The following is a 17,009-nucleotide window of genomic DNA, read 5'->3' on the forward strand; positions in this document are numbered from 1 at the left end:
CCTGTACCCACAGAAGCAAGTGACGCATGTGCCTCAGAGACTGGTGACGACCCCACGCCAACTCACGCCAGCACACCCAGCCTCCCTTCCCAAAGCACCGGATCTCACAGGTGGCGCTGCAGCCACGCAGACAGCCACACCCTCCCTTCTCCACGCTGCAGAGCGCTCTGCTCAGGCGCTGGGATGGGCTTCCAGGAACTGGCTGCTGCCTTCTGTTGCCGCGTCAGGTCCTTATGCCTCACGCTCTATTTGGGCACAGACGGATTCCCTGGCACGTGCAAGGCTGCTCCTTTACCAACCACAGGCAAGAGGATATATCCAGGCCCAGCGTGCCAGAAAGGAGGCACAGAGCCAGCCCTGGGAGTGACAGGGCCAGGCAGGGCCCTGCGGCCTGAAAACCCAGAGCCACACCTGCTGGCTAGGGTCACACTGGCACCTGCAGACCATAAAACATGGCAGGACCACACTGCTCCCTTGGCCAGCAGCCTCTGTCCCAGGACCTAACCTTAGGGGAGGCTGAGGACTGAGTGACCGCCTCACAGCTGTGACGATCATGTAGAAGGGGCCCACCGCTCCTGCAGAAGGGGCCCACCAGGGACACCACCCACACCATGCATTTTCCAGATTATACTTTGCCTGTGCCCTGTCCAACCACCCAGCTCCTTGAACTTTCAAAGCACTGGCCAAAGGCAGAGAGCACCAGGCGTGAGGCTACAGCTTTACCTTGTGCTTCAAATAACTCCCTCTGAGGCTCTTTAGCACCCTCGGCTTCCTCATCTGACTTCAGACTCTGCAGAAAAACATAACGAGAAGGATGTGGGTCCCGTGGAGGGTGCAGCGCCAGGAACAACAAGAACAGGATGTTTCTGGGTGGGGAGGGACTGCCGAGGACGAGGCATCAGCTCTGCATGTGCAGTCACACGAGCAGCCAAGGGCCAGGACATGGAGACCGGGACATGCCTTGTTCTGCACACTCGGGGCTCCTCACGTGAGCCACAGCCGTGAGCAGCTCACACTGAACATAGAATCGAGCACTCGTGTCCTAATGGAAGGTGCACGCTCTCCACACCAGCACCTCCTCGTGGTGCCAGCTGCAGATGCCAGCACATGACAGAAGCCGGCCCTGAGCTGAGGCTAACGTGCCAGTCACAGGACACAGTCGCCAACCAAGGCCTGCGACATCACCACCTCTCGCACCTGCCCCGCCTCACTCATCAGTTCAGTGAACAGTGGAAGGTGAGCAGGTCCCTGCGCCCCTTCCAGGGCGCCAGGGACAGCACGTGTGTGGCAAGCACCTGACACCTCAGGGGCTTCTGCAAGCTTGCACTGAACCAGGCGGGGCCCGTGGGACATGCCTGACTTGGGTAAAAACCTCACGTTTGTGGCTGAGTTGACTTCTGACCACGTGCTGTATGTCCCCATAACGGACTGTGGCGTAAGTGCCTGGGTGACCAGGACTCCAAGTGTCCAAAGCTGCACTGCTCCTGCAGGTCAGAAACTTTCAGAGATAAATGCTCAGCCCCATCGTTCTAATACATTCAACTCGGCTGAAATCCTAAAGGCAGCTATGACCGTGCTCACGTTTAGGGGATCGTGGATGATCTAAACAGCACCAACCAACCAAGACAGAGGAGTGGGTTCACTCAACCCTGTATACTCGAGCTCCAGATCTTAAAAAGAGAATGAAAGGGGAACGTCTCGGATTTGTCGGTGTTGCCCAGGTGTAGCGTGCCCCTGAGAAAGAGACTCTAAAAATAAAATATGTTTGTTCTTCCTCTTTGCCTCATCAAATGTTGAAAATAGAAACAAATCAATTTGGGGTCCCAGAGTTGTCTTGTCAAAGATAAGTTCCCAAATATAGCCCCATCTGTCAAGAAGCTGACATTGCAGAGAGCAGGTACCTTCTGGAATCCTTGAAAACAGGTCTACTGAGTCTATGACTGACACCAGTGAGCCGTGGACCTGCCCCGGGGATACATCTTTCCACAAAGTGCTGGGAGGCTCCAGACCCGCAGGCTGGTGCTGAGGGGCAGAGTCGGCCGCAGGAGTGTGGCCTCGGCACATCGTAAGTGCTGGAGGGAGGGGGACTGTGGCCTTGACACATCCACACTCCTGAGAGGCTGCATTGGGAAGGCACCTCCCCTTTCTATCCTTGGCATGTTACCATTTTGTGCCAATGAAGCCATAAAAATCACTTTCTTGCAGTGACAGGGGAAGGTAGTGGTGGAGAGCAGGGAGGGAGACAAAGGATTCAAATTCTCTCCTGCCCAGGTAACCCGAAGGCAATCAGATGGAGACAAGTTAACATGGAATGACGTAGATGCCCTCCCTGCATCCTCTGTGATCAGATACTATGAAACAGGTGGGAAGAGACAGCAGACTCACCTCCACGCTTTCCAGGGATGCGGAACGCCGGAGCGGGCTTCTCAGGCTGGCCTGCGCCTGCTGCTCTGGCATGTGCGTGGCTTCGGTGGCAGAGCCCCACTGCTCAGGCTCACTCCGACGGCCGTACCACTTAGAGCCGCTCACGTACTTTGGTGGGACAGCACAGGAGACGCCTGGAAAGAAAATGGGAGACCTGGTGAGGGAGCCTTTTAAAACAGCTCTGGGCCCATAATGCTGACAGGATGCCCTCTAAGAAGCTGTAGACTGGCCACAGAGTGTGACTCATGAGCACACACTGTTATGTGCACAGAAACTTCTAAAGGAACACAAGAAATGGTTAACAGCGGCTGTCCGCTTACCTGGGGCTTTCCTCTAAACTCTGTGAGCTGTTGATGTTTTTTAAGCATATTTCGCTTCTGCTTATGTGATGAAAGCAAACACGAAATCTAATACAAAATCTAGCTTTTTATGCAAAAGAAAAAACTCCCCAATAATCCAAGAACATACAGCTCCAGAGACCCGACAACCACCTGCCACGATTTCACCTTAGGACCGCGCCCCAGCGGGGCTGGGGACGTGGATGGGGGTGGCCACAGACACAGCTAGGGAAGTCTCTGATGTCCCGAGGCAGGTCTACAGGTCTGGGGCAGAGACCGGCATGCACTCTAGTTGTGGGATTCACGAGAACACCCTAAACCTACAAGTCCTTGCACCTCGGTTTTCCTCCCTTACTTCTCTACATCTGCATGACCCTAATAAAGGCATCACACAGGCAGGACAGGAGAGAGACCAGGGAGGGCAGCTTTTGCAGCAGCCATGACAGGACATGGGCTCAGAGGGAAGAAGCCCCAGGATAGTGCCCAGCCAGGGAAACTGAGGCACATTTCCCTGCAGATGTGTCCCAAGTCTCACACAGCAGAAGCCAGGCTCCCTAAATAACGCTCCTCGTCCCTTTCCTCAATGCCCCTGGCTGATCCACAGCCATTGGTCTTGAGCCATTGGAGGAGGAGGCTGGGTCAAGCCTGGCCAGATAGGTGCAGAGATGGAAACTAGGGACGAGGCTTAGGGAGGAAGATGCTGACTTCCACTAGGGCCGTGCTGAATGTGAAGTGGCAGTGTGACATATAAGGCAGCTGGCAATATGCAGGGTGACCCCACTGGGACACTCTGAAGTTCTCTACCGGACGGTAACGATCCCCTTGGGAACAGGTATCCATGGGGCTTGCATGACAAACTCTCACCGGACGGGACAGAGCTCCTGGGGGTGCTGGAGCAGAGGAAAGAGTTGCCAGGTCAGTGGAGAGCAAGTGAGAGAACCTGCAGAAAATGTACCAGATCTCAGAGCAGCAGCTACAAACATGCAGAAAGGTGCTCCAGGGAGAGCGGCCAGAAGGACGAATGAGTGGCCAATGAATCAAGGCTCCTGTTTCTGAGTCTGGCTTCCACAGACATGGTGCAGCCAGCTGGTTGTGAGTGGCTGGGGAGGAACCTTCCTCCACCCTCTGTGCCTGAGGAAGCACCATGAGGTGGTGCAGGAAGAAGGGAATTCCTGTTTGGTGGGCGGGAGGCTGTGGGACACCTGGGACCTCAGCGGTGCGCTCCCGTATGACCCCTTGGACAGGAGACCTGCACAGAGGCAGAACCCAGTCACCCTGCACGCCACCCGTGGCCACTCCTGGGGAGCTGGACACATGTTTGCACACCTGGAGATGGTGCACCCAGTGCATGTCCCTGTTCTCCTCCCCTTGGTTTTCCTTACCTCCACTTCCCCACTGAACTGACCCCCCAGCCCATGATCAGGCTGACCTGATCCTGTGCCGGCTGCGCCACCCGGTGCTGTCAGTCAGTCAGTACTTCCCTTAGGATAAGGAGCCACCCAGAAAAACATGCTTTTTTCATACTATTCCCCACCGCTGTCACGACAGGAGCCGGAGTGCCACCCCTCCATCAGGGAGAAGCCCGCTCTACAGAGTGTCCACAGGGCAAGGCAGGGCACAAACAAGGGCGGGAGAACTGCGGCACAGAAATGAACCGGGCAGCAGTGACACCCACAGAGCCACAGCGTGGGAGTGCTGAGCCACCTGGGCCACGCGTCCTTCCAGAGGACAACAAGTCCTCCTGCACGCCCGGTGTGCCTTCCTGATGTGTGTATTTATAGGAAAAGTGGAACGAGGCCCTAGAGTGAAAATGCATGGACTTATGTGTTTAGTACTGGTCTTTAACCAAAGGAAGAGAATGACCTGAAGCAGGGCTGTTCTCCAAAACCCAGGGCAAATGGTCACATCGTGAAACTCTCACGCCTGGAGTATAAAAGCCCATTTTTCTGATCACAGTGGGAGGTGGTGGGAAGGACCAGCAAACGGATTAGAAATCAGGAAGAGCGCAGCGCCAGGACCACAGCTGAGGCCAGCGGGGCCCTGCAGAGCGACCGGGCGGGCCCAGCCAGTGCAGAGACAGTGGTGGAGGGCACGGGCGGGGTCTTACCCGAGGACAAAGGACTTTCTTCATCAGAGGCGCAGACACCAGCACCTGAGGACAACACGGCCACAAAACCTTCCTTAAATTCCTCAAAGTTAACCTGGGTGAATTTAAGAGAGGACAATGTTACTTTCAACAGATCACACCTTTAATATGTTAATCTTTGGGGTTTTTTTCTCAGATGGAATCATGTTGTCTTTTAGACAGAACATTCTTCTTTTCAAATATTTACTTAAGCTTTATTTTTAATTAATTAATTATTATTATCTTACATTCTAAGATGTTGGGGAGCGGTGGGGAAAGGGGGAGGGGAAAGGGAGGGACATAGGGTGGGAGAGGAAGGAGGGAGGGTGGGGCACGGTTGAGGCTACTTAAGGTTTTTAAAATAAAAAGCATAAACGAAAGTCAATCATAATCCCACCACCAAATAAGCACTATTATCGATTTTATAAATCAAGCAACATAATTAGAAAACAGTGCAGAAAAGAGGGGTCTGGTGACCATAAAACAGTGACCTACATACAGCAAACGTCCACGGTATCACCACCCCATGCAGAGAACCAGCACCCTGAGCCCCTCCCACCATGACCCTTTCCTGGTGAATGGCCTGCCCACCTACTCTGACTTTCATGGTAATGACTTCCTTGCTTTTCTGTATCTCATTTGCGTGAACCTCTAAAAAATATGGTTTAGTCTAGTCTCTTTTTGAATTTGATGCAAATGGAACCACGTGTTTACCTTCCCTAATGTCCTACTTCTCTGACTCCATATGACTTCCGTAATATTCACCTCACCTGCCGTGTGACCGTTCATTCTCTGGGCCGCGTGCTGCTCCACCGCCTAACTGCAAGAACTAACCATGCTCCTGCTGACGGATATGTCCATGGTCTCCAGCGTTCAGTTATTCAAAACGAAACTGCTTTAAACATTGTTACACACCTGTCCCTAGGGTTTGTCTCTAGGAATACTTAAGAATGGGATTGCTGGGTCACAGAATGTGCATTTATATCTTCTTGGTGAACTGAACCTTTTATCATCATAAAATACTAACCCGCTTTACTTCAGTCATGCTTTTTACCTTAAAGTCTATTATCTCTTTTATCAAAAAATGACTCCAGCTTTCTATTGGTTAGTATTTATAAGATATATCTTATCAAACTTTTAATTTAAATTTTTTATATCCTTATGTTCTAGGTGTGCTTCTTATGAACAGTATGTAGTTGGATTTTTTCCCAATCTGACTGTCTTTATTCTTAACTGAAACATTTAGTCTATTTACATTTAATGAAATTACTGATATATTTGAATGTAAATCTACTATTTTATTTTGTGCTTTCAATTTGACCTGCTTATTTTTTCTCTTTTCTGTCCTCCCTTTGGACTTACTGCTTACAGTTTAGAATTTCATTTTTCTCTTTACTAATTTAGAAGCTATACAGTCTATTTCCATTCCGTTTATCCTAAAAACTACAACATGTATCCGTAGCTTATCAACATTTACTATCAATACTTTCACCCTCTGCTACGACAATACAAAGTCTGTGTAATACTTTAACTCCATTTACCACACTCCTGAATTTTATGCTCTTGTTATCACGTATTTTAATTCTATATATTAACCAGCCACAATTTTTTTTTGGTTTTATATATATATAATGTTTATTTAGAACTATTCACATATTGAGAACTCTGTTTTTTATTTCTTCTTGAATTTCTGACCTTCTATCTGGGATAACTTTCCATCTATTTAAAGTATATCCTTCAGAATTTCATTTTTCTTGAATATGCTGGTGCCAAACTCTTTTAGTTTGTCTGAGATCCTTTATTTCACCTTTATTCTTTTTCTTAGCAGAAAAATAATTTACACCATAATTTATTATTTTAGAAGAGTGGATAGGACCCTGATGTCCATGTAAACAGAACAGATAAATTATGATACAGTCACATAATGAAATACATGACATGAAAAAAGAACAAACCACTGATAGACACAACATGAATGCATCTCAGAGACATAATATGGAATAAAGGAAGCCAGAGAGGATGTACTATTTATTTCCATTTATATAAAGTTCAGAAACAGGCAAAACAAATCTACGGTGTTAGTGTCAGGACAGTGGTTAACCTTTAGTGGCAGAGGGACAAAAAAGGGACACAAGGTGGGATTCAGGTGCTGGTTACACAGGTGTGCTCACTTTGGAATATTCACTGAGCTGTACCCTTTGAAATGTGCTCTTTTCTCTAGGTATGCTTTGATGAAAGTCACACAGAAAAAAATCAACAGAAGGCGTTATTAGGTAGGTCAAAGTGTCGCCAGTAAGTGTTGGAACAGCAGGTTTGGGGCTGTAGGTCCAAGCACACTTCCCAAATCCGGCAAACAACTCGAATGAGCACATCTCTGTTGCTGCCACTGAGCAACCTTTGCGGGGACACGGGTCACCACCTGACATTAGGTTACATTCGCATTTGTCTGTTTTCTGTCTCCCCAACTAGAATGTGAGTTCACGGCTGGCATGATGTATGTACTCAACGAGTATGTGTGGGATGTCGAGAACTCCCCTTCTCAACAGAGGCATGCTTCACCCTTATTCTTGGAGGATTTTTTGGCTGTGTATGGAAATGACGTTGGCATTTATTTTCTTCTAGCACATTGGAGATATCTTCCTACTGTCTTATGGCTTCCACTGCCACACTGGAGATTGCAGTTGTCAATCTAACTGTGGTTCCGTTTTAGGATATGTCTTTTCTCTGGCTGCTTTTTTAAAAATTACTAAACTTTTCATTTTGAGATAATTACAGTTTCACATCCCTGTACCCACCTCTGACTGCTTTTAAGATGTTCTGTGTCTGTCTTCCTTCAGTTTCACAATGATATGGCCAGGTGTGGACCATCCTGCTTGGAATTCCCTGGGCTTTGGGAATCCCGACAAGTATGATTCATCTGTTCTGACATTTTGTAGCTAATCTCTCTTCATGTAATGCCATTCCCCCTTCTCTCCTTTCCTCCTGGACTCTACTTGAGGTGATGCTGGACCCTCTCACTCCATTTTTACCGTCTCTTCTTTTGTATCTTCATGCTACATTCTGAGTGATTCCAGTTAATGAATGCTCTCTTCAACTGTGTCTAAACCACTGTTAACCTCTTCCATTTAGCTTTTAATTTTGGCCATAATACTTTTTGGTTCTAGAAAGTTCATTGTTTGGATTTGCTATATCGCTTTTTAGAGTTTCCTCTTTTCTATGGACATTTTTAAGCTTTTCAAAAAATCCCTCCTACTATAGCAACCATAGTGGTTTTATATTCTGTACCTAATAATTCTGAATCTCACATCTTTGTGGGTCTTCCTCCATTGCCTGTTGTTTCAGCTGGTTCTTGCTCATCCTGCCTGGTTTGTGTGCCTCATTATCCTTGATTTTATGCTGGTTACTGTATTCATCTATTACTTAGGAATAATTTTAGATCTGGGATGGCCCTTTTCTCTTCTCTTGTTTTCTTTTGTCAGGTAGATGAGGGCACTGTCCATGCGATAATCTAAGTGCAAGGCTTGAGGTTCTCTAGAACACTGCGGGGACGCAAGACTAGATTGCAAAGTACCACAACAGCCTATCACCTGCAGTTCATCTTTACCCTGTAAGTGTTACCCTTGAGAATTCACCCTTAAATTGGGGGTTGGTTTACCAGATTCTCTACCTTGGATCAGCCTGGGTTTTGATATATATTTCCCTGGCCTTTTGAGGCCCCCAAGACCAAGATCCACTTCATGCTTACTTAAGATCAGAAAGTATTCTCAGGGTAAATGGGGTTTTCTGTGCTGAACTTACCTCTCTGAGTAGTTGACTTACAGATTTTTGGACTTTCTAACAGATTTTGGTATTTCTCATGTACTTGTTTGCTTTATACTGTTTTTAAGATTTTGTTCTTATTATTTTGTTCAGCTTTTTTTACTAGTGGAAAAAAAGATTTTTGTTCTTATTATTTTGTTCAGCTTTACCTCGGTGGAAGGTTGGTATGAGTTTGTTAACTTGCCACTACTGGAATGTCTGAAACCTCTTCATTCTTTCTCAGGGCTGCATAAAATTTCATCTTATGGATGTACCAGTATTTGTTTAGCCAATCCCATACCGAAAAGGCTGTTCCCAAACTTTTGCTGTTTGAATCAATGCTAGAAGAAATAACCCTGCATATATTTCATTTCCCATGAAGACAGAAGCCGTGTTTCTTTCATCTCTGTATTTGTAGCATCTGGTGTTGCCTACTACATAAGAAGTGCTCAAAAAATACATGGATGAATAGCAAAATGGCAATTTTGCTTGTTAATCACAAATTATTTTGTGTCTTTCACAATAATTATCAGCTGACTTTCTTCCATCCGTCAAACAGCCGTGGAATCTGATGGCCCAGTTGGGTGCCACTTCAGCCTGACACCATGTCGACTGCACGTGTATGTTCCCCTGAGCCCTTCATAGCTCACAAGAGAGAAAGAGTGACCCACTGCATTCAGGTGTTTGACCTAGTAAGACACACAGCCAGATCTCCATGTGATCGCAGATTAATTCACTGCAAGATGAAGGGGTAGCCCCTGTAACTTAGAGTCTTTCAACTTTAAAATTATTGTCAATAACACTCTGTTAAGAATCACTGTTTTTGGAGAGAAGAATTCTCTCTCTGCCCAAATTTAAAACACTCGAGGTTAAGATCCTCACCACTGGTAAACAAACAAACAAAAAGAAGACAACATAACATAAGATAGGCATGGAAATGCCCCGTGAAACTCAACAAGAATTTTAGGCTGTGTTAACTTTCTGGCTTGAAAGCAGGCCTTGATAATGTTTCTTTAACAGGAAATAGGAATTACAAACAAAGATACATTCAAAGCATTTTAAAAATTGCCTTGTTAATTCAAATATAATGCTTCACTTTCACAATTGGATTTCTATATCAGTGACTAACATTTATACAGTATCATATATTTTAGTTACTACAAGGAAAGGAGATAGATACATGGTATTTGAACTGAAAAGCCAATAATCCATTCTCCTGGACAAAGGATTTATCTCGGATTTCTTGAAATCTCTACCATTTGGATTCTGTTGTAGAAAATGGGGACAACTACTTGTATATTCCTGGCTTGACACCTGCTTCCCCTAAAATCTTGGTATGATGTTGCACCTAAACGAGGGCTGTGGGAGCTCCTCCCTGTCTATAGGACAAAGCAGAGAAGCAGTAAGAGCTCCGAACAGAGAAATCACCCGCCGTGACCAACCATCACAAGGAGATGGGACAAAGTGTGAGGTGGGAGAGACAAACACCAGACACCTCAGTGGCATTGGCTGGTGTGGGCGCTGCTCTCGAAACGTTACAGAGAGGGAAGAAGATAACTTCAGGTCAGACTGAAGAGCACTAATGCAAGCACAGTTATTTCTTAATTTATCCAGCATCTGATTTGCTTTTTGAAAACAGAAAATCATAGCTGTAAGAGAGAATGGAGTTGGACAGAGAGAAGGACTGACGGATGGACACACGTGGGCACACACACAGCTCTGCCAAGAGGGATTGCTAATCAGAAAAGGCCAGACTCTTGTAGCTGCTTGTGGGTATCTGTCTTTCCCTCCCCATAAACGTTTTAGGATAAACTTTCAAGCTTCCTGGAAGAGGAGCTGCTCTTCAGGACACATGTGACATGGCTGAAGTCTGACATTTCAAGTGACCCAACTTGATTTTTCTCTTTGCTGACATTCCAATACCAATCGTTTTATTTTCCTGTCACAATTTGATGTTTCTAAATCTTATACCGTTTCCGCACATACAAAGCATAAAGTGAAAAGGGGCTTGGGAATGATATAGTCGATTCGATCAGCAGAACCTGAAATCTGAATCTGGGCCCAAAAGTTATTTTTTTGTTTTGAATTTTCCAAACTGTCCAAATATCAGAAAACCAGACCGTCTATTCATACTATATAAATAATCAGAGGATCGATTTTTCACAAATGTGCCTTTTACTCATTAGGTCCCCAATACAATTCCAGGTGATAGAATGTTATCTACCAAAAACACGTTTGATTCTTAAGGCCCCATACACAAAAAGGCAGGAATAGAGTAAAGAAACAGAGAAAGGCACGGTCCGTTTAACTGAGGCAGAGTTTTTCATGGGGCAGGAACAGTACCTGCTGACCAGGGCAGCGTAGGTTTCTCTGGGGAAGTACCAAGAGATCAAATTCACCTGAGCTCTCTTCCTTAGGCAGTGAGGGTTTTTGTTTTCTTGTTGTTGTTTTTTTTCTATTTGTTTCTGTCCAAGAGCCAATTCAAGAAAATTTACAGGCTGGATTTTTTTTTTTTTTTTTTTTTTAACATTCAAAATGAAAATAGTTTTGAGTCCTGTGGAAAAAATATTCTTTTTTCAAAGTTAAGATGACCCATGAGATAAGGCGTTGTTTTTAGCACTAACGTGTTAACATTTCGGCACATTTCAGAAGTAGGAACGGGGTACTTCAATCGTGAAAGCAGTTTGCAGTCTAGGATCTGGATCACCATTCTAGATGACCTTGAATTTCCTGGAGAAATGAACTCTCTGAGTTCAAACTTTCTATCTGGCCTAGATGAAATTACAGAACACCTCTGGACAGAGGTGTCCTTTGTTCTTTCAACAGTAGTTTACAATGGTTTTATCCAACCGCAAGATGAATTTTGAGCTGTAAAATTTTATAAGACAACCTGCTTTTGAGATACTGTGAAGCTGTTTGTAAATGACTTGCCAGAGTGTGAGGTGCGCATAGATCCAGCCCTGTTTTTGTGAACTACATGCCACCCATCCTTCCCCAAGACAAACCACTAAAGCATCTTTATGGAAAAAACCAAACCAAACAAACCTTTGGAAGTTATTCCACTAAAGAAAGTAATCTTAAGGAACGGAAATGCTACAATGTAAGATTTCCACAGTAGGGAAAACAGGATTCCATTTCCTAATAACCCTCCTTTGATGAGTATCTGTATTCAGCTGATATTTATCAAATGCCCACAACAGCCAACTACAGAACCGTGTGCTTTTCTTCAAGAGAATGAAGTCTAACACCCACCCTGGCAAAGTGGTCATTTCCAAGAAGAGTCTGCAGGAGGACGGGCAGCTGCCTTTCCAGGTGAAGCTTCAGGCAGAGTTGGGTCAGCTCCTCCCGGTCCAGAAAGCCTGTCCCCGTGGTGTCGCAGCTCCTGTAGACGTCCCTGAGCCGCGAGACATAGTGGTTCTGTTCTTCATCGTCCATCCCATAGCAGGCTGGCCCTGCCCGGGGGAGAGAAGAACATCGACCCTGCGCTTGCCGCCCTCACACCTGCTGCACCAGCGCAGGGGCGGGAAGGCGCCGTCCTTGGGGGTCAGCTCCCCGTGCAGGACAGAGCCCAATCCTTCAGTCATCGGGCACAAGAACCAGAGTTTCTTTGTTATGTAAAAAAAATCTTATTATGGAATAATTAGAAAACAGAGATAAGTATAAAGAGAACTAAAACCATCCAAAATTCTACCACCTAAAAAAACTATTATTAATATTTTGGCAAATATACATTCTAATTTTTCTGTATATGTATACAAGTGTGTTTTTTTCCCTTACAAATACAAGGTCTTTTTTTTACCAGTACTAAAATAAGCAGTAAAAATTTTACTAAATTTCTCTAAATAAAAGTGCTTATAGTAAAAACAATGGAAACTCCAATAAAAACATACAGAGGAAGATAAAACAAATCACAAAGAAAAATATATAACTAATAACCATCTAAAAAACTTAAACTATAACCGAGATACTACTTAGGACTGTCATCTTATTGAGACTGAAAACCTTTAGTGCTACCAGGCTGTCGTGAGAAAGGGGATCCCACACGTCACTTGGGTAGAGGGACAATCAGTTTACATTTCTGGAGGGTACTTTCTATATATCAAGAAATTTTAAATTATTCTTATTATCTGGCCTAGTTATTTCATTTACATGAAAGTCCTTATAGAAATTCCTTACAGTTAAGAAAACAGAGCTACAAACATATGAGTTCATCAGAGTATTATATACATAAGGCCAAGAAAGAAAATAACCTAAAATATTCAAGAAAAGAATAGTTTGCTAAATTATAGGGCATTTATACAACAGAATATGTTGTATAAAAGCTGAAAATCACATTTCTGAAAAATATTTAATAGCATGGGAAGTATAGGCAGTAACTATCAAGTCAGGCTAAAAACTGTCTATAATAACAATAGCTCAAATACTTACTGGCCACCTTCCGTGTAATAATTCATTTATGCTTTATAACAATTCTATTAAGAAGCTTCTGTAATATTCTAGGGGTAAATATATTCAAAAAAGAAAAGGAAAAAGAAAAAAATACACTAAAATGTTAAGAGATGTTTTCATGGCATATAAAAATAGGAAAATAGGAAATATAAATGTATTTCCCAAAAATGTTATAACAAGTAGAACACTTCTATTACCAGAAAAAAGTTATTAGAACATGAAAAACATTAAGGTCCTAAAAATATTAAGATGTCTGACACAAAACTGCCAATATTTGACCTGCTGACCCACAAAAATGGCAATTTCATATGGGTCAGCCTATTATACAGGCACAAGAACTAAGGGACAATTCTAAAAAGAGGAAACAAATGTGGAGAGTCACATTAATAATCAGTTTATAAATATGAAACAATGAAGCCACCTTTCTTACTAGTAAGGCACTGCACAGTAAATGCCAACTCAACACGGTTGTCACTTTAACATGGTGACGGTGCTCACCTGCCATCACCCACCCACACAGGGCACGGAGGCCTGACTCATCTCACTCAGGCAAACAATACATCCAATGACATAAAAAATTAATGTTACATAGAATCTTCACGGTGATATTTCGCCTTGATCATAGAAGGTGAAATGCCTCATCTGACCTCTTAATTAAACACCTGTTGATAAGGTATAAAAACAGCCAGTGTCCCCACTGAGAATGAACAAACGTGTTTGCGAACATAGCTCTCATGTGGGTGAAAAATGGTAATGAAGGGCCGAGCCCGTGGCGCACTCGGGAGAGTGCGGCGCTGGGAGCACGGCGACGCTCCCACCGCGGGTTCGGATCCTATATAGGAATGGCCGGTGCACTCACTGGCTGAGTGCCGGTCACGAAAAAGACAAAAAAAAAAAAAAAGAAAAGAAACGGTAATGAAGCTGCTCAGCAATCTGCCTGGGCTGGCGCTGTCTGCCTGGGCTGGCCCTGTCTGCTGACCAGAGTTAGCATTCCCTTCTCAACAGCTGTGCACAGAAGTTAAGAAAGACACAGAGGGGAAGCCATGAACACCTGCTCCTCTTCAGACTGCAAAAAACATCCAGGACAAAAATGCACAGAAAAACATAAACGATAAATCAGAAAGCAAACTAAACAACTGTTCTCAGTCAACATCCGTCCGACTTCTCACGAAGGACGTCTTCCTCCCGGAGTGGGATGCTCTACCCTTTTGTAGACAAGAGCCTGCTTTGGTTTGGTGAGCTACGTAAAACTGCTGATATCTGCAAATGCTAATTTTTGCCAAGCAAGAATTAAACTGACGGGAGGACACCCAGTAAGAAGACAGGTGGTAAAACTCAGGATCTGAAAGGCAGGAATGGGGACGCGGAGGGTAGAGTGAGGAAGCAGCCGACCCCAGTTAGAGGTGCACACACCAACACCTCTGTGGATCGCGCCACCCCCCAATATCTCCACAAGTCATGAACAAACACAGTTTTGAAAATTCCTCCATTTCTTTCTATTTTATCTTTAGTTACAACCAATTCAAGCAATTGGAAGTACATAAACTAAAAACAAAACAAAACAAAACACCCTGTCCCTCTACCTCGACCCACTTCCCAGAGGAAACTACTGCTTGGAGTGTAGGCTTTGAGATGATTTCCAAGTGTCTAGGACAGATGGACGGCCATGCACGTGCATACATGTGACACACCTATTTTCACATAAGTACCACACTGTACATATTATTTTGCAATTTGTTTTTTTTTTTAACTTAATGCTATTTGACATGAGAGATCTTTCTATGCCTTCCTCATTTAAAAAAATGACTATCCACTCTTGTGTACAGGAGTGTAACATAATGTACAGCAACCCTCGCATGCTCCCTCACCAGGCCTGGCTAGGCGTGTGCTACAGCTGCCTGACCTCCTGCACTGGGATTCCAGGACTAGGTGGGACACAGGTGTGGAGCCTGGAGGTTAAAGGGCACTAGAAGGGCCCTTCATGAGCAATGAAGCTCCAGTCAGTAGAGTGAACCTACTCATCTGATGTGCCATCCCCTCGAGGGAACCTGTGACATGCCCCACTGTCCACAGCCCTGTCAATCACATACACAGAGCTTTGCGTAACTCCACACGGCTGAGGCACTGGCCACTCAGAACCACTGCTTTCCTCTCCTTTCCCTGGTGCCTGTGAGTCTGGGACACTGCCGCCTCCCAGAGCAGGTGCTTCACCTACAGACTAGCTAAGTCCAGGCAAGCAGGTGAGTCAGGCATGGCAGTTCCACAAGTCAGTCGAAAAAGACCTGTCGGTCATGACTTGCTAGGACATTTCCTAACCCCCATCAGGACAACGTCCAGTGTTCCAAAACTAATGGAAGAAAGGAGGTGCTGTTTCCATGTATGTGTACCAGCGGAATGCACACTCCCTCACCCTCTTTCTCAAACCTCTCAAACACCACAGGACCAACCTGAGAGGTTGAGACCACTGGAAACCTTGGTCAGGAAGGCACGAGAAAACTCCACAGATGCTAAGGGAGACTGTCTCGACATGGAAAACACGCCCGGGTGGGGTCCACATGGGAACACATCGCAGAGGAGCCACACTGCCTCAAGTGGCTGCCCCAGGATTCAGGAGTCCCAGAATGTGGCTCAGGTGACAGGAAGCAGACAAACTGGAAACACTAAGAAAATTGTGGAAGGTCTTAGAAATGGTGGAGAAGCCTGAAGGAGGGCTCAGGATTCCAGTGTTCACGCACACTCCATTCACTGAATCTGGAGCCAGTGATTTTTTGGGGGAAGCCTGAAGAAGGAGATGGGAGTAAAGATGGGGCTTAACCCAAGACGCTCATCCATGTGCATGCAGAGAATAACATCCACAGAGAAACAAAGGAAAATCATTATAGTCATGAAACAACATAAATGCTATACAAAAGGAATGATTAGAGACTAAGGGAGTTTCCTTGGACATTGACATAGTTGCAGTAAAAAATTCAATGGTAGGATTAGAAGATAAAGACAGGAAAATCTTCCATAAAGTGTATCTAAACAATAAAGAGATAAAAAAAAAAAGAGAGAAAAAAATTAAGAAATTAAAAATCGGTCCCATACAGTAATCAAAACAGTGTGGTATTGCCATACAGACACAGAGATCAACAGAACAGAAAAGAGTCCAGAAATAAACCCTCATATATATGGACAAGTGATTTTCAACAAGGTGCCAAAGACCACACAATGAAAAAGAACAGCCTCTTCAAAAAAATGTTGCAGGGAAACCTAGATATGCACAAGCAAAGGAACGAAGTTTAACTCTTACCTTATAACACATAAAAAATTTAACTCAAAATGAATCAGACCTAAATGTAAAACCAAAAACTATAAAACTCCTAGGTGAAAACACAGGGGGAAAGCTTCACGATGTTGGATTTGGCAATGATTTCTTGGATGTGATACCAAGACCCTGCAACAAAAGCCAAAATAGACACATGTGACACAGGAGGTCTCAGTTTCCATGGGTTTGGATTACAAGACATGCCTCTGGGTTTCAAGCCACTTCCCTAGCACTCAAGCCCCATCTCTGAGTCCTAAGGTATGGGGGCCCATTTTTACCAGCATGTGGAAATTGAGACCACAAGGGGCGGACTTATACAAATCCAGTGGCTGAGCATGCTTAGTAGAAAGGAGTTATATAACACTAGTAGCTGAGCATGCTCAGTAAAGTGGGATTTATCCTTAGAATGAACTTTCACTGGAGGCACTAGAGTGCACGGACACTTTTGAATTTGACCGAAGAGCAGGCTCTAAAAGAGACCAAATGAGCATGTGCGAGACTCTTTTACATAACAGGCAACCACCCCGCCTTAGTTGAATATTCGTTAGTAGCATGAATAAGTATTAGG

The 17,009-nt window shown here is 44.8% G+C and overlaps 1 protein-coding gene across 1 annotated transcript in view; it reads right to left on the minus strand.

Annotated features, from left to right (window-relative positions):
• The window catches only part of NINL (ninein like), an 83,845-nt gene extending 71,725 nt beyond the window's left edge, over positions 1–12,120 (minus strand). Inside the window, 4 exon segments of the mRNA XM_063107517.1 lie at positions 724–790; positions 2,386–2,558; positions 4,870–4,963; positions 11,938–12,120. Of these exon segments, the coding sequence (XP_062963587.1) occupies positions 724–790; positions 2,386–2,558; positions 4,870–4,963; positions 11,938–12,120 (517 nt within the window).
• Between the last annotated feature and the right edge of the window lie 4,889 nt (positions 12,121–17,009).

The sequence above is a fragment of the Cynocephalus volans genome, chromosome 9 (genome assembly GCF_027409185.1).
Source record: "Cynocephalus volans isolate mCynVol1 chromosome 9, mCynVol1.pri, whole genome shotgun sequence".
NCBI classification, from domain to species: domain Eukaryota; kingdom Metazoa; phylum Chordata; class Mammalia; order Dermoptera; family Cynocephalidae; genus Cynocephalus; species Cynocephalus volans.